Source organism: Neovison vison, chromosome 6 (genome assembly GCF_020171115.1).
Source record: "Neovison vison isolate M4711 chromosome 6, ASM_NN_V1, whole genome shotgun sequence".
Taxonomy (NCBI): domain Eukaryota; kingdom Metazoa; phylum Chordata; class Mammalia; order Carnivora; family Mustelidae; genus Neogale; species Neogale vison.
The window spans coordinates 203,897,989-203,918,116 of NC_058096.1; the positions used below are offsets into that span (position 1 = coordinate 203,897,989).

Sequence of the window (20,128 nt, forward strand, 5' to 3'; positions counted from 1 at the left end):
TTTGACAGAGAGAAATCACAAGTAGATGGAGAGGCAGGCAGAGAGAGAGAGGGAAGCAGGCTCCCTGCTGAGCAGAGAGCCTGATGTGGGACTCGATCCCAGGACCCAGAGATCATGACCTGAGCCGAAGGCAGTGGCTTAACCCACTGAGCCACCCAGGCGCCCCCAAGTTTGTTCTTTTTAAAGAAGATAGTTTTGGTTTTCACTTTTGCAAAAAAATGTCATTAAGATTTTGATAGGGATTGCATTGACTATTGACAACTTTAGAGAGTATTGACATTTTAACAATATTAAGTCTTCTAATCCATGAACATAGGATGTCTTTCCATATATTTATTTAGTTTTTCTCTATTTTTTCCCAGCAGTGTATTGTAGTTTTCAGTGTATGTAAGTCTTGTGCTTTTGGGGTTAAATTTATTTCTTAATATTTTATTATTTTTGGTGCTATTATAAATGATATTGTTTTCTTTTTTAAAATTTATTTTATTATTATTATTATTATTATTATTATTTTTTAGTAATCTCTACATTCAGTGTGGGGTTCAAATTCACAACCCTGAGATCAAGAGTTGCATGCTCTTCTGAGTGAGCCAGCTGCCCCAATAAAATTGTTTCTTTAATTTCGCAATTGGAGTGTTCATTGCTGGTATATAGTGTGTTGATCTGTAGTCTGTAATTTTGCTAAAATTTCTTAATTAGCAGTAATAGGTTTTTTTTTTTTTTTTTTTGCAGTTTCTCTCTGTATAGAATCATGCACGTGTAAATAAGGTTAATTTTACTTCTTTTCCAACTTGGATGCCTTTTCTTCCTTTTTCTTTCTTTCTTTTTTTTTTTTTAAAGATTTTATTTATTTATTTGATAGACAGAGATCACAAGCAGGCAGAGAGGCAGGCAGAGAGAGAGGGGGAAGCAGGCTCCCCGCTGAGCAGAGAGCCCGATGTGGGGCTCGATCCCAGGACCCTGGGATCACGACCTGAGCCGAAGGCAGCGGCTTAACCCACTGAGCCACCCAGGTGCCCCTTTCTTCCTTTTTCTTGCCTGATTCCTATGGCTAGAACTCTAGTACAATGTTTAATACAAGTGTGAAAGCAGGTACCCTTGTCTTTTTTGTGATTTTGGGAGAGAAAGCTTTCAGTCTCACCATTGAGTATAATGTTAGCTGTGGGTTTTTTTTTTTTTTTCCCTCTACCACATTGAGGAAGTTCTATTCCCAGTTTGAGTGTCCCCCCCGCAAAGGGGTAATGTATTTTATCAAATGCTTTATCTGTATCAGTCAGATGAACATGTATTTTTTTCCTTCATCCTATTATATTACATTAGTTGATTTTTAAAAAAGATTTTATTTATTTATTTATTTGACAGAGAGAGAGAGAGAAAGAGATCACAGGTAGGCAGAGCAGCAGGCAGAGAGAGAGGGGAAAGCAGGCTCCCGGCTGAGCAGAGAGCCTGATGCTGCCTGATCCCAGGACCCTGAGATCATAACGTGAGCTGAAGGCAGACACTTAACCCACTGAGCCACCCAGGCACCCTCATTAGTTGATTTTTGTATGTCAAACCACCTTTGCATTTCTAGGATAAATCCCACTTGGTCATGATACATATTTCTGTTAATGTGCTACTGTATTCAGCTTGCTACCATTTTGTTGAGATTTTTGCATCTGTATTGATAAAAAATATTTGTAGTTTTCTTGTGACAGCTTTATTTGGCTTAGGCATCAGGGTAATGCTGGCTTCGTGGAGTAGATTAGGAAGTGTCCTTCTATTTTGTGGAAGAATTTGAGATTGATGTTAATTTTCTTTAAACATTAGAGTTCACCAGTAAAGCCATCTCTCTCTTACACTTTCAGGATGTGTCTTTGGAGCTTAATTTTGCTGTTAACTGCTTTGCATGGTTTCTAGATCTTTATCATAAAATGCCCCCACTCCCCGCCCCCCCCCGTATTCCTCAAGATTGTGAAGGTCATGAAAAACAAGGAATAACTCAAAAACTCATAGACCAGAGTACGTGAGGGAGACATGACATCTAAATGTAGTGTAGTATCCTCGATGAGATCTTGGAACAGAAAAAGGACGTGAATGGAAAAACTGCTGAAATCTAAATCAAGTTGAGTTTAGTTAATTACTATATCAATGTTGGGATTCTTAATTTTGACATTATTCCACTTTAAAATAATATGGTGGCATTAGGGGAAACTGAACTGGGTGAGGGGTATATGTGAATTCTTTCCATTATCTTTGCAGCTTTTTTTGTAAATCTAAAATTATTCCAAATAAGGTTATTTTAAAAAATGCATAGTCAGTTGCAGTAAAAAATACAGCCTGGGGTTTTTTTTTTTTTTTTTTTAAAGATTTTATTTATTTATTTGTCAGAGACAGAGGGAGAGAGAGTGAGCGAGCACAGGCAGACAAAGAGGCAGGCAGAGGCAGAGGGAGGAAGCAGGCTCCCCGCCGAGCAAGGAGCCCGATGTGGGACTCGATCCCAGGACCCTGGGATCATGACCTGAGCCGAAGGCAGCTGCTTAACCAACTGAGCCACCCAGGCGTCCCCAGCCTGGGTTTTTAAGTTAAAGTCAGAGGTCCGTATTAGTCACACCTGCAACATTTCCTTTTTGTGACTCTGGCTATAAAGACTGAAAATGTGGATTCTTCTCTGTAGAAAAGTAGACTTTAGGGGTGCCTGGGTGGCTCAGTGGGCTAAAACCTCTGGGTTTGGCTCAGGTCATGATCCCAGGGTCCTGGGATCGAGCCCCGCATTGGGCTCTCTGCTCCACAGAGCTCTCTGCTCTCCGCATTGGGCTCTCTGCTTCCCCTTCTCGCTCTCTGCCTGCCTCTCTGCTTACTTGTGATCTCTGTCTGTCAAATAAATAAATAAATAAATCTTTAGGGGGAAAAAAAAAGCTTTAAATTAAAAAAATTTTTTTTGAAAAATTTGTTCTCCTTTGGTGACATGAATCACTATTCACTATTAGTATTGCCTCTACTTTATTAAAATACAGATGTTTACATTATATTTTTTTATTTTTTTAAAGATTTTATTTATTTATTTGACAGGGAGAGATCACAAGTAGAGAGGCAGGCAGAGAGAGAGAGGGAGGCAGGCTCCCTGCTGAGCAGAGAGCCCGATGTGGGACTCGATCCCAGGACCCTGGGATCATGACCTGAGCCGAAAGCAGAGGCCTTAACCTACTGAACCACCCAGGCGCCCAGATGTTTACATTTTAGAGAGTTGATGGTATCTTCCACAAGTATTTCCTTTGGTCTTATGGTAGGTATCTTTAGAAGAGTCAATAATAATCCTCGATCAGTCAGTAACCTCTTTTTAGTGTTAGACTGTTTTTATAGAATTGTTGCTATTTCTGTGAAAATACAAATTTTGGATGGAATGTCTGACATGTTGATCCTAAGACTACTTTGGCAAAGAAGTTGATCTGTAAACCATCTAAACATTTGGGTTTCGTTTACCCCTTTTGGAGCCCTTTATAAATAAGCCTCTTTTCTTCATACAGCTTTCTCATGTAGCTCCTGCAAAGCTTGTCTCAGCTCCCTGTTCTGTATCCCTGGGCTGACCACTCAACCTAGCAACTTCTCTGTCTCCAGCCTCTCATGCTCCTAGGAAGTCAGCGATGAGAGATGTTAGGGAGCCTGAGGGACAGATGGGCTTATTATAATGCTCCTTCCAAACTTTCATGTTGGTAGTGATATCCACTTTAGTTCTTGGGTTTTTGTTAACAATTGACAGGGACTGTAGCACCTGGGTGGCTCAGTTGGTTAAATGTCTGCTTTCGGCTCACATCATGATCCTAGGATCCTGGGATGGAGCCCTGCATTAGACTCTCTGCTCAGTGGGGATCCTGCTTCTCCCTCTCCCTCTACCGCTCCCCCTGCTTATGCTCTCTTGTGCTTGCTCTTTCTCTCTCTCTCTTTTAAATAAATAATTAAAAAAATTTTTATTTACTTATTTGACAGAGAGAGACAGAGTGAGAGAGTGAGCACTGAGCCGAAAGCAGACACTTAATGACTGAGCCATCCAGGTACTTCTCAAATAAATAAATAAATTCCTTAAAAAAAAAAAAAGAGGGGGGTGCCTGGGTGGCTCAGTGGGTTAAAGCCTCTGCCTTTTGCTCAGGTCATGATCTCAGGGTCCTGGGATCGAGTCCCGTATTGGGCTCTCTGCTCAGCGGGAAGCCTGCTTCCTCCCCTCTCTGCCTGCCTCTCTGCCCACTTACGATCTCTGTCAAATAAATTAAAAAAAAAAAAAAGAAGGAAAGAATTGTCAGGGACACATTATTTATCTTTCATAGAATTTTCCCCTGAAGATTTAGAAGAGAAAAATATTTTGGGAGTGATTTTTGCCACCTTTCCTGTTAAAAAACATAGCTTCAAAGTTTTAGACCTCAGAGAGCTAGAGTAGGGATTGGTGTGTGTGTGATATGTAGGTGTATGCATTTCTTTAAAAAAGATTTATTTTTAGAGGGAGGGGAAGGGGCACAGGGAGAAGGAAAGGGAGAGGGAGAGAGACTCTGAAGCCAATTTCTCAGTGAGCCCAATGTAGGGCTTGATCCCATGACCCTGAGACTATGACCTGAGTTGAAACCAAGAGTCAGATGCTTAACCCACTGAGCCACCCAGATGCCCCAGTTGTATGCATTTTTGAGGAGATAAAGGGACCCTAGCTTTTTGTCTGTTTCTTAGAGGGGTTCCTGGTCCTAGAAGTGGTAAGAATCACAATTTTGATCCAGTTGCTTGTCTCATTTGACAGTTCAGCAAACCGAGGTTGGGATGGGGTGAAAGGACTTGAAGAGTATCCTGGCCCCAATGCTAGGTTTCCCATTGTACCACAAATAAAATTATCTGAATGAAGGGTCTGGGAGTTAAGTTTTTGTTGCTTGCTCATCCCTTTTCTCTCCCCTTTTCAGTTTTTGTAGGAAGTATGTTAGGTTTATTTGTCTGTGTTCATGTGCTATTTCTGTATATTTTTGATTCCTTAGGCCAAGCCATGACTACAGTAGCGGTGCATGTGGACTCCAAAGCTGAGCTCACTACCCTGCTGGAGCAGTGGGAAAAGGAGCATGGCAGTGGGCAGGACATGGTACCTATTCTTACCAGGTAGGAACAATTATGTTTTTTTATAAATTCATTTGAAAAAAGGGACAAATTGGAGGCAAGTATGGGAACATTTTCATCTTGACTACAAATTCTGAATCCATTTTTTCTTTCAGAACTAGTCTTTATCTCACTACTTCTTGACACTCTACGTTTCTTCTCAGGCTGTTGGTCCTTATTCTCCTTTGTAGGTTCTTCTCTTGTCTGTGTTTCACCCTTAGGGTTTTGTTGATGGTTCTTTTTTCTCTTCACCCTAGATAGTCCACCTAGATAGTTTCATTCCTATCCATGATTTAAAACATTATTCTTAGGTTAACTTTCAGATCACTATTTCTACTTCAGATCCCTCTTTTTAAAAATTTCAGACCCTTTTCTTAGCTGCCTGATGTATACATCTTTACCTGGCTGTTTGCAGACACCTATACATACTCTGTCTACAGTAGAGCTTACCATCTTCATCCTGCCTCCTTTCTCATTCACAGTTTGTGCTTTTGTGCTCTCCACTTTGGTGTACAGTGTCTTCTGAAAGTTTAGTCCCCATGCCCTGAGGATTTCTGCTTTCTCTTTTTTCCCCATTTCCCCTTCCCACTTCCTTCATTAGATATTGATCATGTTTTGACTAGCCTCTTAGGCAGTGTAAATTTTTTCTCCGTCTCCAGTTTACCCTCCTCTAATACATCCGCCTCTTTGCTGAAAGAGTCTTCTTTCTGACACACAAATCTGATTGTTATACCTTTGATCATACTTCTTCTCTGGCTCTGTTTTCTCTACAGAATAAAATGTAAACTTTTTAGAGTGGCTTATGAAGCCATTTATGATTTGGCTTCTACCTCCTTTTTCTGCCTCATAGTATTAGTCTCCTTCAGTAAGGAAAAGTACCATATTTTCTAATGTCTATGTGTCTTTACACTTGGCTGTTCCTTTGGCCTGAAATGCCTTTCCTTGGTGTGTCTGTCTGCCTGGCAAACTCACATCCTTTCAAGAAGCAGTTTGAGAATCATGTCTATAAAACTCTCTGACTTTGACATCCGCAGGTAGGTTTGGGCACTCTTTTTATTTCTTTTTTAATACTCCAGTCATTCTCCTGTGTGTGTGTGTGTGTGTGTGTGTGTGTGTATACACATGCAAATGTTTATATCAAATGTGGTATAATTTTAATTCCCCCCATTTTAACTCTTAACCACATTGTGCTATAATTTTTTTTTTTTTTGCGTATGTTACTTCACTAAATTGTAAGGCCTTTTTTTCTTTGTTTTGTTTTTTAAGTTAAAAGTTTTTAAAAGACATGTACTACACCTTTTTATTGTTGTCTCCTCAGACGGTGACTTGGGCATGCCTGGTACATAGTAACTGTATGGAACATAATTTTACTGAATGATGTGTGAAACCGGAGAGTGAAAAATAAAGGCTGAAGAGGGATGCCCATGGTTTTTCTAAGGAGGAGGTCACTGGAACATGAGGATCTTTAACATTTAATCTTTGATAGAGCAAAGAAAAAAGCCTTTTGTTTGTGCAATGATGTATTCTATAGAAATAAAGAGAACTATGACCTTATGAAAGTTTAAGTGGGGATAAATGCTTTGTTGCTCTCAATATATTGGGAGCATGTGAAAAGCACAGTTTTTTTTAGGAACAGTATTATTGCTGACTGGTGGAAAGTGGATTTTAATTTGTAGAGTCATTGGAGATTAAGAACTACTAATCACAAGATACTTGAATGCAGCCACAATTAGTTTAAAGAACCTAAGTATTGTGCAGTTAAAATGTGGATTATTGGTATAACTGTGAGAGGAGAGAGTTATAAATGGGGATGATAACATTAATGATAGATTCATTTAATTGGAAAAAATATTTATTGAGTACATACACCAAAGAGAGTGTTTTATTTTCAAGATTATTTCACATCCATAATCATATTTGACCCTCAGCTTTGTCCCTGTGCTTTGGTATTTAGTAATGTAAAGCCTAAACTAGAGGGGCTCTGTCTTCAAGGAGATAACCATCTGGGAGGCAACTAACAGATATGAAACAATGCAGAATAGTATAAATTAGTATATAATGAGGTGCTAAATTGGGCAGTATGATTCTGAAATATTGCATGAGTTATGAGAATGAAAAGAACTTGAATGAGTCAGTTTCTTTTATTCACTCAGCAAATATATGAGGACCTTTTGTTTGTGGGAACTGTTATATACTTCCCTGAAACTAATTTCCTCATTTGTCACTAAAAGTATCGCTGAGAGCTACATTGTTAAATGATAGCTATCCTTGGAGCTATTTGCAAAAAACAACATAGCCAGATAGTGGAAAGCTAAGCTTAGACTATAGGATGTGGTAAAGTTTTTGGAATAGGGACTTGAAAGATGGTAGAATGTAGCTTTGGTGAAAAGCAGAGGGTCAGGGTTTTCTAGGAAAAGTGAAAAATGTGACCGAAAAAAAGCAATGACTGGAGAAGGAACTGGGACATGTTTTTGTGGCAGTGAAGAAATGGACCTCACCAGAGTGGAGGGTGAATATAAGGTAGGAATGGAAAATAAAGTTACATGGAGCAAGATCTTTAAAAGATATTCAAGGTTAGACAGGAAGTGTTAAGAGACAGTAAAATGAATTAAAAGTATAGTTTATTTTAGAAAGGGGCATTTCCTATCATCCACATTGTGGGTGTGTTAGTTCACTGAGTATTTCCTAAAATTCTCTCACATGTCTATAGTCTCTCCCTTACCCACGCCCACGCTGGCTGCAGGTATAAGTGTTTTGGTATATCCTTTGAAAAGCAGTGAATTTCAGGCTTGCCTCTTCTTTTATTGGCTGCAACTTTCATGATTTTTTGGCAGTTTTCCCAAGAAAAATATGTGTGACTTCTTATAAATTTGACTTTTTATTTATTATTCATATTGTTATTTATTATAATCAAGACTTTGACTTGATTCTGTGAAAAGGAACTGGCTTTGGGCCATGCTATTTGAGCATTACCCAGGTTCTGTGATTTGTTTTTTTATATTATTGAGATATATATTGTATAATACTTTGCTTGTTGGGTTCTTTACTTGCAAAACTATCAACTACATCAAGTTAAAGAACTTTTGAGTTCTGCCTCCAGAAGGCTCCTTCCTATCCTGTCCCAGTCAAATCTACCTTAAATTGTTTTTCTATTTGTTTTTGATTCTCAGTTTTCATTGTAGCAATACTTATCCAGCTCTTACATGTCAGGTTTTGTTTTAAGCAGAGAACATGTATTACCTTAAACCTCAAGGGAGCTCTATAAGATAGGGACTATTACCTTTATTTTACAGATGAGGCATAGAAAGGTTAAGTAACTTGACCAGAGTTACACATAGTAGAAGAAGTATGATTTGAACCCTGGCCAGCTGGCTCCAGAATCCATTAACTTCCACTGTGGAACATTACTTAGTTTCAACAGAAGATATTAGTAGATCTTATAATGTGTAATTTTAAACATATTTTATGTGGTAGCTCTTTGTGGCAAAGTGAATTTTCAGAGTTTAAAGGGAAGGATAGAAAAGTAGAAATATATTTTTTAAAAATATTTTTTATTTATTAATAAATTATTTATTTATTTGATAGAGAAATCAGCAGGCAGAGCAGTAGGCAGAGAGAGGGGGAAGCAGGCTCCCCACTGAGCAGAGAGCCCGATGCGGGGCTCAATCCCAGGACTCTGGGATCATGACCTAAGCCGAAGGCAGAGGCTTAGCCCACTGAGCCACCCAGGTGCGCCAAGCAGAAATATTTTTGAGGCCTAATGGGGAAAAATATGCCAGAGTAGGCAAGAGTTTTTGCAGGGAGCTTAGCTTTTAAGACTAGGACGTATCACTTTTTTTTTTTTTTTTAAGATTTTATTTATTTATTTGCCAGAGAGAGAGTGAGCGAGCACAGGCAGGCCGAGTGGCAGCAGAGGCAGAGGGAAGAGCAGGCTCCACGCTTAGCAAGGAGCCCGATGTGGGACTCGATCCCAGGACGCTGGGATCATGACCTGAGCCGAAGGCAGCTGCTTAACCAACTGAGCCACCCAGGCGTCCCTGTTTTTTGTTTTTTAAAGATTTTATTTATTTATTTGAGAGAGGGAGAGCACAGGGGGAGTATGAGAGGGAGAAGACGACTCCCTGCTGAGCAGAGAGCCCAATGCGGGGCTCAATCCCAGTACCCTGAGATCATCATCTGAGCTGAAGGCAGATGCTTAACCCACTGAGCCACCATGGGAAGTATGATTTTGTGGACAAAAAACATATAGGAGAGTTTGAGTCAGGACAGAGCATGGTAGATGTTGGAGAGTATAATAGCCTTGCATTTGATTGTCATATAATAGGTTAAGGTGTCATTCTTGCTTAGGGTATTCATAATGTGATTTTTCTTCTTTCAAAAACGTGAATAAAAAAAGACTTGGTACATGCAACAAACAACATGGATCACTCAAAATATGCTGAACTAAAGAGGCCAGTTATGAAAAGAGCATATATGATTCCATTTGTATGACATTTTAGAATAGGCAAAACTAATCTTTGGTGAGAGAAAGCAGATAATTGGTTGCTTGGGGTAGGGGTAGGAGGTTAGGTGGGGGGAAGACTATTATAGGCTGAAATAATAGTACTTAGTATGAACTTGGACTCTTCGAAGAGCAGAGAAGGCCATATGCCTGAAGCTTTATGAAGGGAGAATGGAGAGAAGTCAGAGATGTAGACAGAAGCTGGGTTAGTGTAAGCCGTGGTAGTACTTGGGTATAATTGAAGTTAGTGTGATAAATTTTTGGAAGTTGGATAATGAATTTTGTGTCAAACATTGAAGCAAGAAGTTGGAGAAAAGGCTACTCTGGGTAGTTCAGGCAGTTGATGGTGTTCTGGGCAAGGATAAGAATAGTCTAGATTGAAAGAAATGATTGAAGTCAGGAAATACTTTGTAGGTAGAGCTAACAGGAATTATTGTTGTGGGGGTGAGGAGAACAGGTTTTAATGATGACTCCGAGGTTCCTGAGGGGATGGTAGTGCTATCTTTTGGGACAGGAAACTGGAGAGAAGAATGTATTTGGGAGTGGACACTCTTTAATGAGATGGTTTAGATCTGTGTGTTCATTGGGAAAATAACTTTTCTAACTTTCTGCTTTTATTTTACACCTTGATTGTTGAATTGACTTTTGTAGGTGGTGGTACATTTTTTTGTATGCTTGTCTAGAGTTGACCCTGTCTTCCCTTTGTGCTAGGATGTCTGAATTGATTGAAAAAGAAACTGAAGAATATCGTAAGGGAGATCCAGACCCATTTGATGACCGACATCCTGGTGAGACCTGTGTTCTCTTAAGCCTGGCTCTAATATTCTTACAAAAGAAAGTAGCTTATAGGAAAATTTACAATTGAAATAGCATCTTCCCTGCTAAGTTGTAAGATCATCTTACTGTTAAAATATTACTCAAGGTGGAGGTAGTGAGAAAAAATCCTGGAAAAATGGAAATATTTGTAATATTTACATATCAAAGAGAAGTAACTAACTTCAAGGATCTAAATTATATAGGTATATCTTACTGACACCATTGGTATGTTACCTAAAAAGGGAAAATGTTCTGCCTTTCTGACTTTTTTTTTAAGATTTTATTTATTTATTTGACAGAGATCACAACTAGGCAGAGAGGGAGGCAGAGAGAGAGAGGAGGAAGCAGGCTCCCTGTTGAGCAGAGAGCCTGATGCGAGGCTTGATCCCAGGACCCTGGGATCATGACCTGAGCTGAAGGCAGAGGCTTTACCCCGCTGAGCCACCCAGGCACCCCTGCCTTTCTGACTTTTAACCCCAAAGAGATTATCCTTTGTGTCTTCATCTTTCAAACAACAGTTTGAAACCATTACGAACTTGGATTCTTTGAAGGAGAAAAAGGGATAATTATCCTTTTACTAATGAGGAAATGTAGTTGAAAATGCATTCAGTGCCTTGAAATTGATGCTTGGAACCTTGAATAACAAACAGGTTTCTTGATGTCTACTTTAGTATTTCAGCAGCTAAAGTATGCTATCTCATAATAATTTGGCTTTGTTTTAGGCTAATTAGAGCCATGACAATGCAGTCTGCTTTGGCATGGAATTTGGTATGATACAGAGTTATATGAGACTTGAGACTTGCCATTTTATGTTGTCTCTAAGGTGGAGTACCAGTGGGCAAAGCTTAAATCACATGTGGGCCCATTGCTGCATATAAACTTCCTCCGTGTAAGGTCAGAAGTGGTCCTTTGTGGAAAAAAGAGATACTGTATGTAGAGCGATATGAGAATGAGTGGGACTTACAAAAAAAAGAACATTGTATACCCACCTGAATGGTACAGGATTAATTTCTGTCTTAGACTTTTGTTCTCAAGTGTAGGTAAGCTAGACATTTCAGACTGAGTGTGCAATTTTTTATGGGATACCTGTTGCTCTTGCTCTAGGCTTCCCCACTTGTGACGTTAGAGTATTATTCACCTATTTAATTCTTCAGTAAAGCAATCAGAGCATGAAGAAGTACGAATGTGTGAAATAAGAAATTGGGTTAATGTATGGGTTTATGAAAAGAATTAAAAGAGAGATGATCATGCTTAATGACCTTGGAAAAGCCTTGGAAGGGATGCAGTGGTAATAAGGAAAAAGGGAGAAACAGAATGATACACTTTTTCAGCAGGAAATTTAAAGTCTTTTTTTCCGTCCCTACCTCTTATGTTAAGCGATGTTTGCCATTAGGCATAATTTCTTTAAATAAAAATGAGGGTGTCAGTTTCATCATTTAGAAACAGAGAAAGTTAGGTTATCTTTGGTCCTCATCTAGTTTTTATGATAGCATTCTGCAACTTTTCTTTTTGTGATTTACTTTGGAATATTAATTACAGCTTGGTAGAAACTTCGAATCAGTAGCTCACATCTTTCCTTCATCCTAAATTGTATCCTTGACTAAATTTGCCACTCTAATGAACTTACAGGAAGATTAAAGTAGATGGTATCTGTTTTAAAAACCAATAATTGTCCCAATCATTAAGTAATTCCTTTACTTGTAGGCTGTGTGTTGAGTAGATTCTAGGTTTCTGGCCTTTCTTTCCCCAGGAACTTGGAAAGTTAAGATGTCCAAGGGTACTGTATCTTTAGAGTTGGTGATTGATTTTAGTGGAATTCCTCTCCTGAGCCCTGCCCCTACAACCTCAGGTATCATTCCAGGTTTGAGGATGCATCTCTGGTATTGTTGGCTTTATAGTTGAAAGGAAGGTTGGACTTGGAGTCTTACCTCCTCCAGACCACCCATCAAAAGAAGTTTTGCTTCCTACCTTATTCTGGCTTGGAAATCAGAGTTGTTCTTTCTCTTAAGTCTCCTTTATGATTCTTTTTTAGATCTTGTGTACTCTTAGTGATGCTGGGGTGGGTCTAGTGCACATTTATTTAATTTAGCATTGCTGTGTAGGCAATGTGTTGGGTGATGGGGAAGTTAGAGAGCAGTGTCTCGAGTTTTTATATTGTCACTTTTAATTTTAGAGTATGTTTCTTATGAAATCTAATTCATCAAAAGAATCTTTTCTTTGTTTCCATTTATTTTTGTAGCATTTTAATAGTACTTGTAACAACCCAGGTGCCTTTCCAGAGGTTTAACTTGCTTAACTGGGATGACTTACTTATTCCTTGTTTGTTCCTCCCCTCTTCTTTTTGGTAGGTCGAGCTGATCCAGAGTGTATGCTGGGCCACTTGCTGAGAATACTCTTCAAGAATGATGATTTCATGAATGCAGTAGGTTTGCTTCTTACTTTTCTCCAGAGATTATCATTAGCAGATGCTATACCTTTATTGTATGTAAATAGTTTACTTTCTCCTAAGGTCTTGACAGAATTGGGAATAGATTGCGTAGATTTTTTTTGGTTTGGTATTAGTTCAGTGAGATATGGATCCTGGATTTCTTTCTTACCAAAGTCCTAGTTTTAGCCAAGGTGTTTTCTTTTTGGTGCCTACTTTGTTCAGTTGAATATTGACTAGGACTCACAAGGCATCTGTGCTCATCCCTGGGCAAGAATAATTTTAAGTTTGGGAATATAGACATTTTCTTGAGTTTCTGAATAGAAAACTAAGAGTGATATATGAGGCATGATTCTGCATCAACACTGTGGTGTGTGCATTGGGTATGTGAAGGGAAAGAAAGATACCTTCGCTAACTCTGGGCTGTTGAGAAGTAAATGAGCGGGGAAAATACACCCAGTGTACACAGCTCCTTTAACACAATAATTATTCAGTAAGTTGTAGCTGTTAGCTTTGTTTTTGGAGGCCAGAGTGCATGATGCTTAAGAGTGTAGGTTTTGGGGTCCATGTTTTGGGTTTAAATGCAGCTCCATTGATCTTGAGGCAACTTAAGCCTCTAACAACCTTCATTTTCTCCAAGCTTTATTTTCTTTATCTATAAAACAGGGATGATAGTTCTTATCTGTAAAATGTTTTTATAATCTTTGAAATTAATTGTGAAAAGTGCTTAACACAGAAAGAACCTGGTAGATGAGGGCTCAGTAAGTATTAGCTATTATTATTGTCTATATTATATTAACTCCTGGATTTATTTCTCAGTTACTGTTGTCTCTTTTGTACCTCAGATCATTTACAACTGCCTTCTAGGTATTTCCACCTGGATATCCTCCACAGTCACCTTGAACTGTCTAATTGTTTGCTCTATTATTTGTTTCTCTTATTCTCTAGCTCAGTAGTGATGTCCTTGTCTTCCTAGCTAGAAGTTATCCTTTATTTTTCCAAGCTCTCTTATTCAGTGAACTTACAGGTCTTATTCCCATTCCATTAACCTTTACAAATCCCTCCACTTCTTTCCGCCCTTTTTGCCAGACCTTAGTTTAGCCACTGCCATCTCTCTCGGCTATTATAGTCGCCTCTTAACTGATTTATCATCTTGTCTTGTTCTCCTCTAACCTATTCACTCTATAGCCCAGAAAAAAATTTCTAAAATGCAAAAAGTGATGGCACCCTTTTGGTTACAGTCCATTAGTGGTTTCCCATTGCTCTCAAGATAAATTTTAAATTCCTAGGTTTGAAGTATAAACCCAGTCTCTCTCTGGCCTTTGTCCTCTCAATTTTAAGTTCTTGCCCTTTGGCGCTCCTCTTGTCCCTACTACACCTCGGCTACTCCTACTTGTCATTTACATTCTGGCTTAGAATCCCTTCCCTTCTAAAGTCTTCTCTGATTCTTCTGCAGGAGTTGTGTGGCCTCCTACAGGCTTCTATAGCATCCTTTACTCAATGATATTTGTTTTTCCAGCTGTCACCTCTGTTGGATTATGAACCCTTTGATGGTGGGACTGCATCTTATTCACTGATGTATACCCAACACAGAACACAGTGCCACTTAGTAGTGGAGACTGAGTAGTATTTGAATGCTAAAATGAAAGTTTTATTAATATGTTTACTTACAATTTATGTGTAATATTAAATGTATTTATAGTGTAAGTATGAAATTCAAGTTTATATTAACCATTGCCAAGAATCCTGCCTTATCCTTCTGAAAAAGTGTATGTAAGAATAAAGGGTAAAAAAAAAAAAAAGTAGGGAGTGATTTCTTCTTGATACTCTTTAAGCTTTAATTCTGTTGTTGCTGATATGTTGTTTTGGGGGGATTTGATTTTAAAGATACAGAAGAAATCATATATGATCCCATCATGGCTCAGAAGGATTGTAACGGTTTATAATAAAGGTTTAGTTAGTAATCATTGGTTCTTAATACCCCTGAGGTGAGTGATGGGAATTTATTAAGGGTTTATTAGACTTCATTATTTGACTGGGTTGAATTTCAGATGAATAGAAGTATTCCTCCGTTTTTTTATAGCTGGTGAACGCATATGTGATGACAAGCCGAGAGCCCCCTTTAAACACTGCAGCTTGTAGACTCCTACTTGACATCATGCCAGGGCTGGAAACTGCTGTTGTCTTTCAAGAAAAGGTATTTAATAAAAAGAAAAGTCATCATTTTATTTTTAAATTGAAGGTTGATCTGTTTGATTTGTCTTTGTTAAGGTAATTATAGATTTTTATAATAGTCATATGTTGTAGAAATGTAAGAAATAAAGATAAGCAATAAGAAAAATTTAAGAATAACTTTTTGTGCTGCTTAGGTGCTATAGTATATCTTAAAATCTTAAGATCATATGTTTTTAGAATGGTTTTATGTTCTTACTCAAACTCGTATTCTTGATGAGTTGTCTTCCTCAGTGAGGAAGGAATTTCTGCTCTGAGGAAGCCCATCGTCTTGATGGTATTTATTTTTTATTTTCTTTTCTTCTGTTTGGTATTTTATATTTAGTTAATATTTGAAGACGTGTTTTGTGCTGTGTTTTATGCTAGGTGTTGGTAATATTTTGTTAGCAAGATGGGAGCTTACATTCACATATTTGGGAAGGCAGACACAAATAAACTGATAGTTTCAAATAAGGATAACTACTATGAAGACCAGAAAGTGATAATTTGATAGTGACTGTGTGTGTATATATACTTTAAACGTCAAAGATTAGTTGATCTATTTTTAGAAGTAATATGGGTGTTTTGTTTTCAGCATTAAGAATTTTTACGTGGCTTTCTTTTTTTTTTTCCCAAAGATACTAAAACTTAATTTTCTGAAACAGTCTGGAAGTCTTAATATAGTTAAATATATATGCCAAATGAAAGATCTAGAAATAGATTTCCATTTAACTTTTGAAGTTTTATTACAGAATTGTATCACAAAAAGTCTTTTAGAAAATAACATTGTGTAATTAATGCTATAATTTTCAGTATTGTATACAGTATACATAATTTGCAGTATTGTATACAGACTAAATTAAAAAATCTCCAGTTAGTTTATCATTGTGGGAGACCAAAAATATCTATATGCTTGTGAGAAATATTTTAATATGAATTCTATTGAAAACTGGGATGAAAGTGAATTATTTGTTTATACAAGCTTTGTAGAAGATTACAGATGATTTTACTCTGCTTTGTGAAAGTTTCTTGGTTGTCATTGTAGGAAAATCAACTCTGGTTCTTTATAGTTTCATCATTATGTATTTAGAATTAAGTGAATACCCTTTGGATGTCAGAAACACTAACGGATGTTTTGAATAAAGCTTTCTGCAGTTTAAGAACAGCTTTGTTTCTTTTCTTTTCTTAGAGACGGGGAGGAAGAGGAAAGGGGAGGATGGAGAGAAAGAATCTCAGGCAGGCTCCATGCTGGGCATGGAGCCTGATGCAGGGCTTGATCTCACAACCCTGAGATCATTACCTGAGCTGAAATAAAGAGCTCAACCGAATGAGCCACCCAGGCACCCCAACAGTTTTATTAATAACTAATTTCTTTTGGGAGAAGTGAATTATTATGGAAAATTAGATAGGAAATAACATAACCTTGAATCCACTGTCCTAGAACACAGATTACAATCTTTTTTTGACATTTTGAGACTTTCCTGTTGGATTACATGATGATCTTTATCCTTCATAAGTATTTTATGCAAATTTTTGGTGTGAATCAATATTTTACTACTTTAAAAAACATCTAATTATATAGTGTTTCTCATACTTTGTGAAACGTAATGTTTTTACATGCAACCCATTACATATATGTATGAAAAAGAAGTTTCTCGAGCATTGCTTACTCTTTATGCAATGCATTCTGATATTTTCTATTTCATTTCCATTTTATATTTTCTGTTTCATTTCCTTTTTATTTTAGAGGTGGTGCAAGTTATTAAATTGATTTTATTACTTCTAGCCACTTATTTTATTTATTTTTTAAAAGATTTTATTTATCTATTTGAGAGAGAGAGAATGAGAGGAAGAGCACGAGAAGGGGAGGATCAGAGGGAGAAGGAGACTCCCTGCTGAGCAGTGAGCCTGATGCGGGACTCGATCCCAGGACTCTAGGATCATGACCTGAGCCAAAGGCAGTCGCTTAACCAACTGAGCCACCCAGGCACCCCAGCCACTATTTAAAAAAGTTGATCTTTTAACTTTTTAAAGCAATAGAAATAATCAAATAGCTTTAAATTTTATTTTTGTTTACAGTTATTTTTGTAGTTTTCTTCAGAACTGGGTACTTTTTTTTTTTTAATTTTTTAAAGATTTTATTTATTTATTTGACAGACAAAGATCACAAGTAGGCAGAGAGGCAGGCAGAGAGAGAGGAGGAAGCAGTCTGGAGCAGAGAGTCCGATGTGGGGCTCGATCCCAGGACCTTGGGACCATGACCCGAGTTGAAGGCAGAGGCTTTAACCCACTGAGCCACCCAGGCGCCCCAGAACTGGGTACTTTAATATTGTTTGTTTACTAGGTTTTTCATATTGTTAAGTTTGTCAGTGTATGCTACTAATCCAGTCAGATCAGGACCTTTGGGGTTATTTTTTGAGTATTGCTTTAACATTTTCCTCTTTGAGGTTGTCTTAAAATATTGGTGGTGGGAGGGATAAAATCAGAACGAGGTCTCAAAGTATCATCTCTAAGTTAGTGTTTCCCAGATTTTAACTCTGCAACATTGATTCCTCTAAAAATTGTTTTAAAGATTTTTTACTTATGTATTTGACAAAGAGAGACACAGAGAGAGAGAGGGAACACAAGCAGGGGGAGTGGGAGAGGAAGAAATAGGCTTCCCACTGAGCAAGGAGCCCTATTTGGGCTTCCATCCTAGGTCCCTGGGATTGTGACCTGAGCTGAAGGCAGACGCTTAACGACTGAGCCACCCAGGCACCCTTCTCTAAAATGTTAATAGGTGCTTTATGAAAAAAGCCATTTAGGCGAATGCCTACTGTTTATTGAGTGTGAGCCCTGTGCTAAGCATTTGTTTTATATCGTATACTAATCCTCAAAGAATTCCATGAGAGGTGAGAAGAAAACTGTGAATATAGGTTTTTCAGAGGCAGAGAGAAAAAACTGGGTTTCAAGAGAGATGGGAGGAGGAGACCCAGATTTATCTTACTGCCCAGCCAGGATAACCGGTCAGCTTTCCTGTGGCATGCACATATGAATTCTGGGTAAATTGAATAAACTCTTAGAAATCCCTCTGTACCAGAAATGAAGAGGTAATTGTAAAAACAAAGTGATAATTGAGGATAGGATACAAAACCTTGGCTGAAGAGTTAGAACTGGGATCCTTGATCCCTGCATAAAACTGGTATCCCAAAGGACCCTCAGTGAAACAGTGCAAAAGAGAAATACCCGCTTACCGCCTTGGGGAGATGACAGGTTTCTCAATTTCTGACCCCACACTAAGGGGTAGGGGTGGATAAATCTCTGAGAAACTGTGGGCATGACTTTTTTTGGGTGCATGTTTGAGATTTCTACCATAGGATTAGGAACCCCAAAGCCAAAAAATCAACAGCAAAATACTTTGTGATATTCCTTGAGTGGCAAAAGCAAATGTAAAATCACTCTGGGGGGAAGCTCTCATAATCCAGGTTACCAGGGATTCTCCTAGAAAAAGCAATTTCCAGGTGAAATGAGTTCACGAAAACATTACAAAACACACCAGCAGTTAGTTCTCCATGATTAGCAGTTAACAATACAGTAAAGAGGAGAATTAAATAGAATAGCTATCTGAAAGATATTAGAAAGCAAGTATTTTTTAAATGATTGGATGTATTTCCTTTTTGGCTTTTTCATCACTAGTGTGTAGGAATGAAACTGATTTTGTATGCTGTAACTTTTTGCTGAATTCATTTATTAGCTCTAACATTGGGGAATCTTAAAGAGTTTTCTATGTATAAGATCATGTTGTCTGTTAACAGATAATTTTATTTCTTCTTTTCCAACATTAATGCCTTTAATTTCTTTTTCTTGGCCTCTTCTGATTAGAACTTACAGTAGTGTGTTGAATAGAAGTGGTGAAAGCAGACATCTTTGTCTTGTTCTTGGTCTTAGGGGAAAAAGCCTGTCAGTCTTTGACTGTTGAGTATGATGATGGGTGTGGGTGGGTTTTTCTTACCTGACTTTTATGATGCTTAGAAAGTTTCTTTCTATTCCTAATTTATTAAGTACTTTTTAATGAAAATGTGTTGATTTTTAGTAGATTCTTTTTGTTGTTGTTGTTATCATTTGATATGGTCAGATGGTTTTCTATTCACAGTGATTTCACACTAATTTTATTAGTGTACTATGTTGATTTTTTTATGTTGAACCATATTTCATTCCTGGATAAATCCATTGGTCATGATGTATAATCCTTTGACTATGCTGCTGAATTCAGTTTGCTGGTATTTTATGGAGGTTTTTTTGCATCACTATTCATAGGGGATATTGATCTGTAGTTACCTTGTAAGGTTTTGGTATCAGGATAATGTTTTGGCTTTATAGAAGGAGTTTGAAGTGTTCCCTTACCAATTTTTTGGAAGAGTTTGAGAAAAAATATTAATTCATTTGATACACAAAAATATTTTTTGTGTAGAATTCACCAGTGATTCTATCTGGTCCTGAGTTTTTCTGTCTTGGGAAGTTTTTTTTCTTTTCTTTTTTTTCTTTTTTTTAAGATTTTATTTATTTATTTGACAGAGAGAGATCACAAGTAGGCAGAGAGGCAGGCAGAGAGAGAGAGAGGAGGAAGCAGGCTCCCTGCTGAGCAGAGAGCCCGATGCGGGACTCGATCCCAGGACCCTAAGAGCATGACCTGAGCCGAAGGCAGCAGCTTAACCCACTGAGCCACCCAGGCGCCTCTTTTTTTTTTTTTTTTTTTAAGATTTTATTTATTTATTTGACAGACAGAGATCACAAGTAGCAGAGAGGCAGGCAGAGAGAGAGGGGAAAGCAGGCTCCCTGCCGAGCAGAGAGCCCGATGCGGGGTTCGATCCCAGGACCCTGGGATCATGACCTGAGCTGAAGGCAGAGGCTTTAACCCACTGAGCCACCCAGGCGCCCCTGTCTTGGGAAGTTTTTGATGACTGATTCAATCTCCTTACTACTCATAGGTCTATTCAATTTTTCTATTTTTTTATGAATCAGTTCTGGTTGGTTGTGTTTCTAGGAATTTGTTCATTTTATTATTTTATCTATATTACTAATTTTGTTGGTGT

The 20,128-nt window shown here is 38.0% G+C and overlaps 1 protein-coding gene across 1 annotated transcript in view; it reads left to right on the forward strand.

Moving 5' to 3' along the window:
* The window catches only part of DCAF1 (DDB1 and CUL4 associated factor 1), a 78,713-nt gene that overhangs the window by 6,843 nt on the left and 51,742 nt on the right, over window positions 1-20,128 (forward strand). The window contains exons 2-5 of the mRNA XM_044253486.1: window positions 4,989-5,106; window positions 10,316-10,392; window positions 12,769-12,842; window positions 14,929-15,042. Of these exons, the coding sequence (XP_044109421.1) occupies window positions 4,997-5,106; window positions 10,316-10,392; window positions 12,769-12,842; window positions 14,929-15,042 (375 nt within the window). The 5' untranslated portion in view covers window positions 4,989-4,996. The remainder of the gene's footprint in view (window positions 1-4,988; window positions 5,107-10,315; window positions 10,393-12,768; window positions 12,843-14,928; window positions 15,043-20,128) is intronic.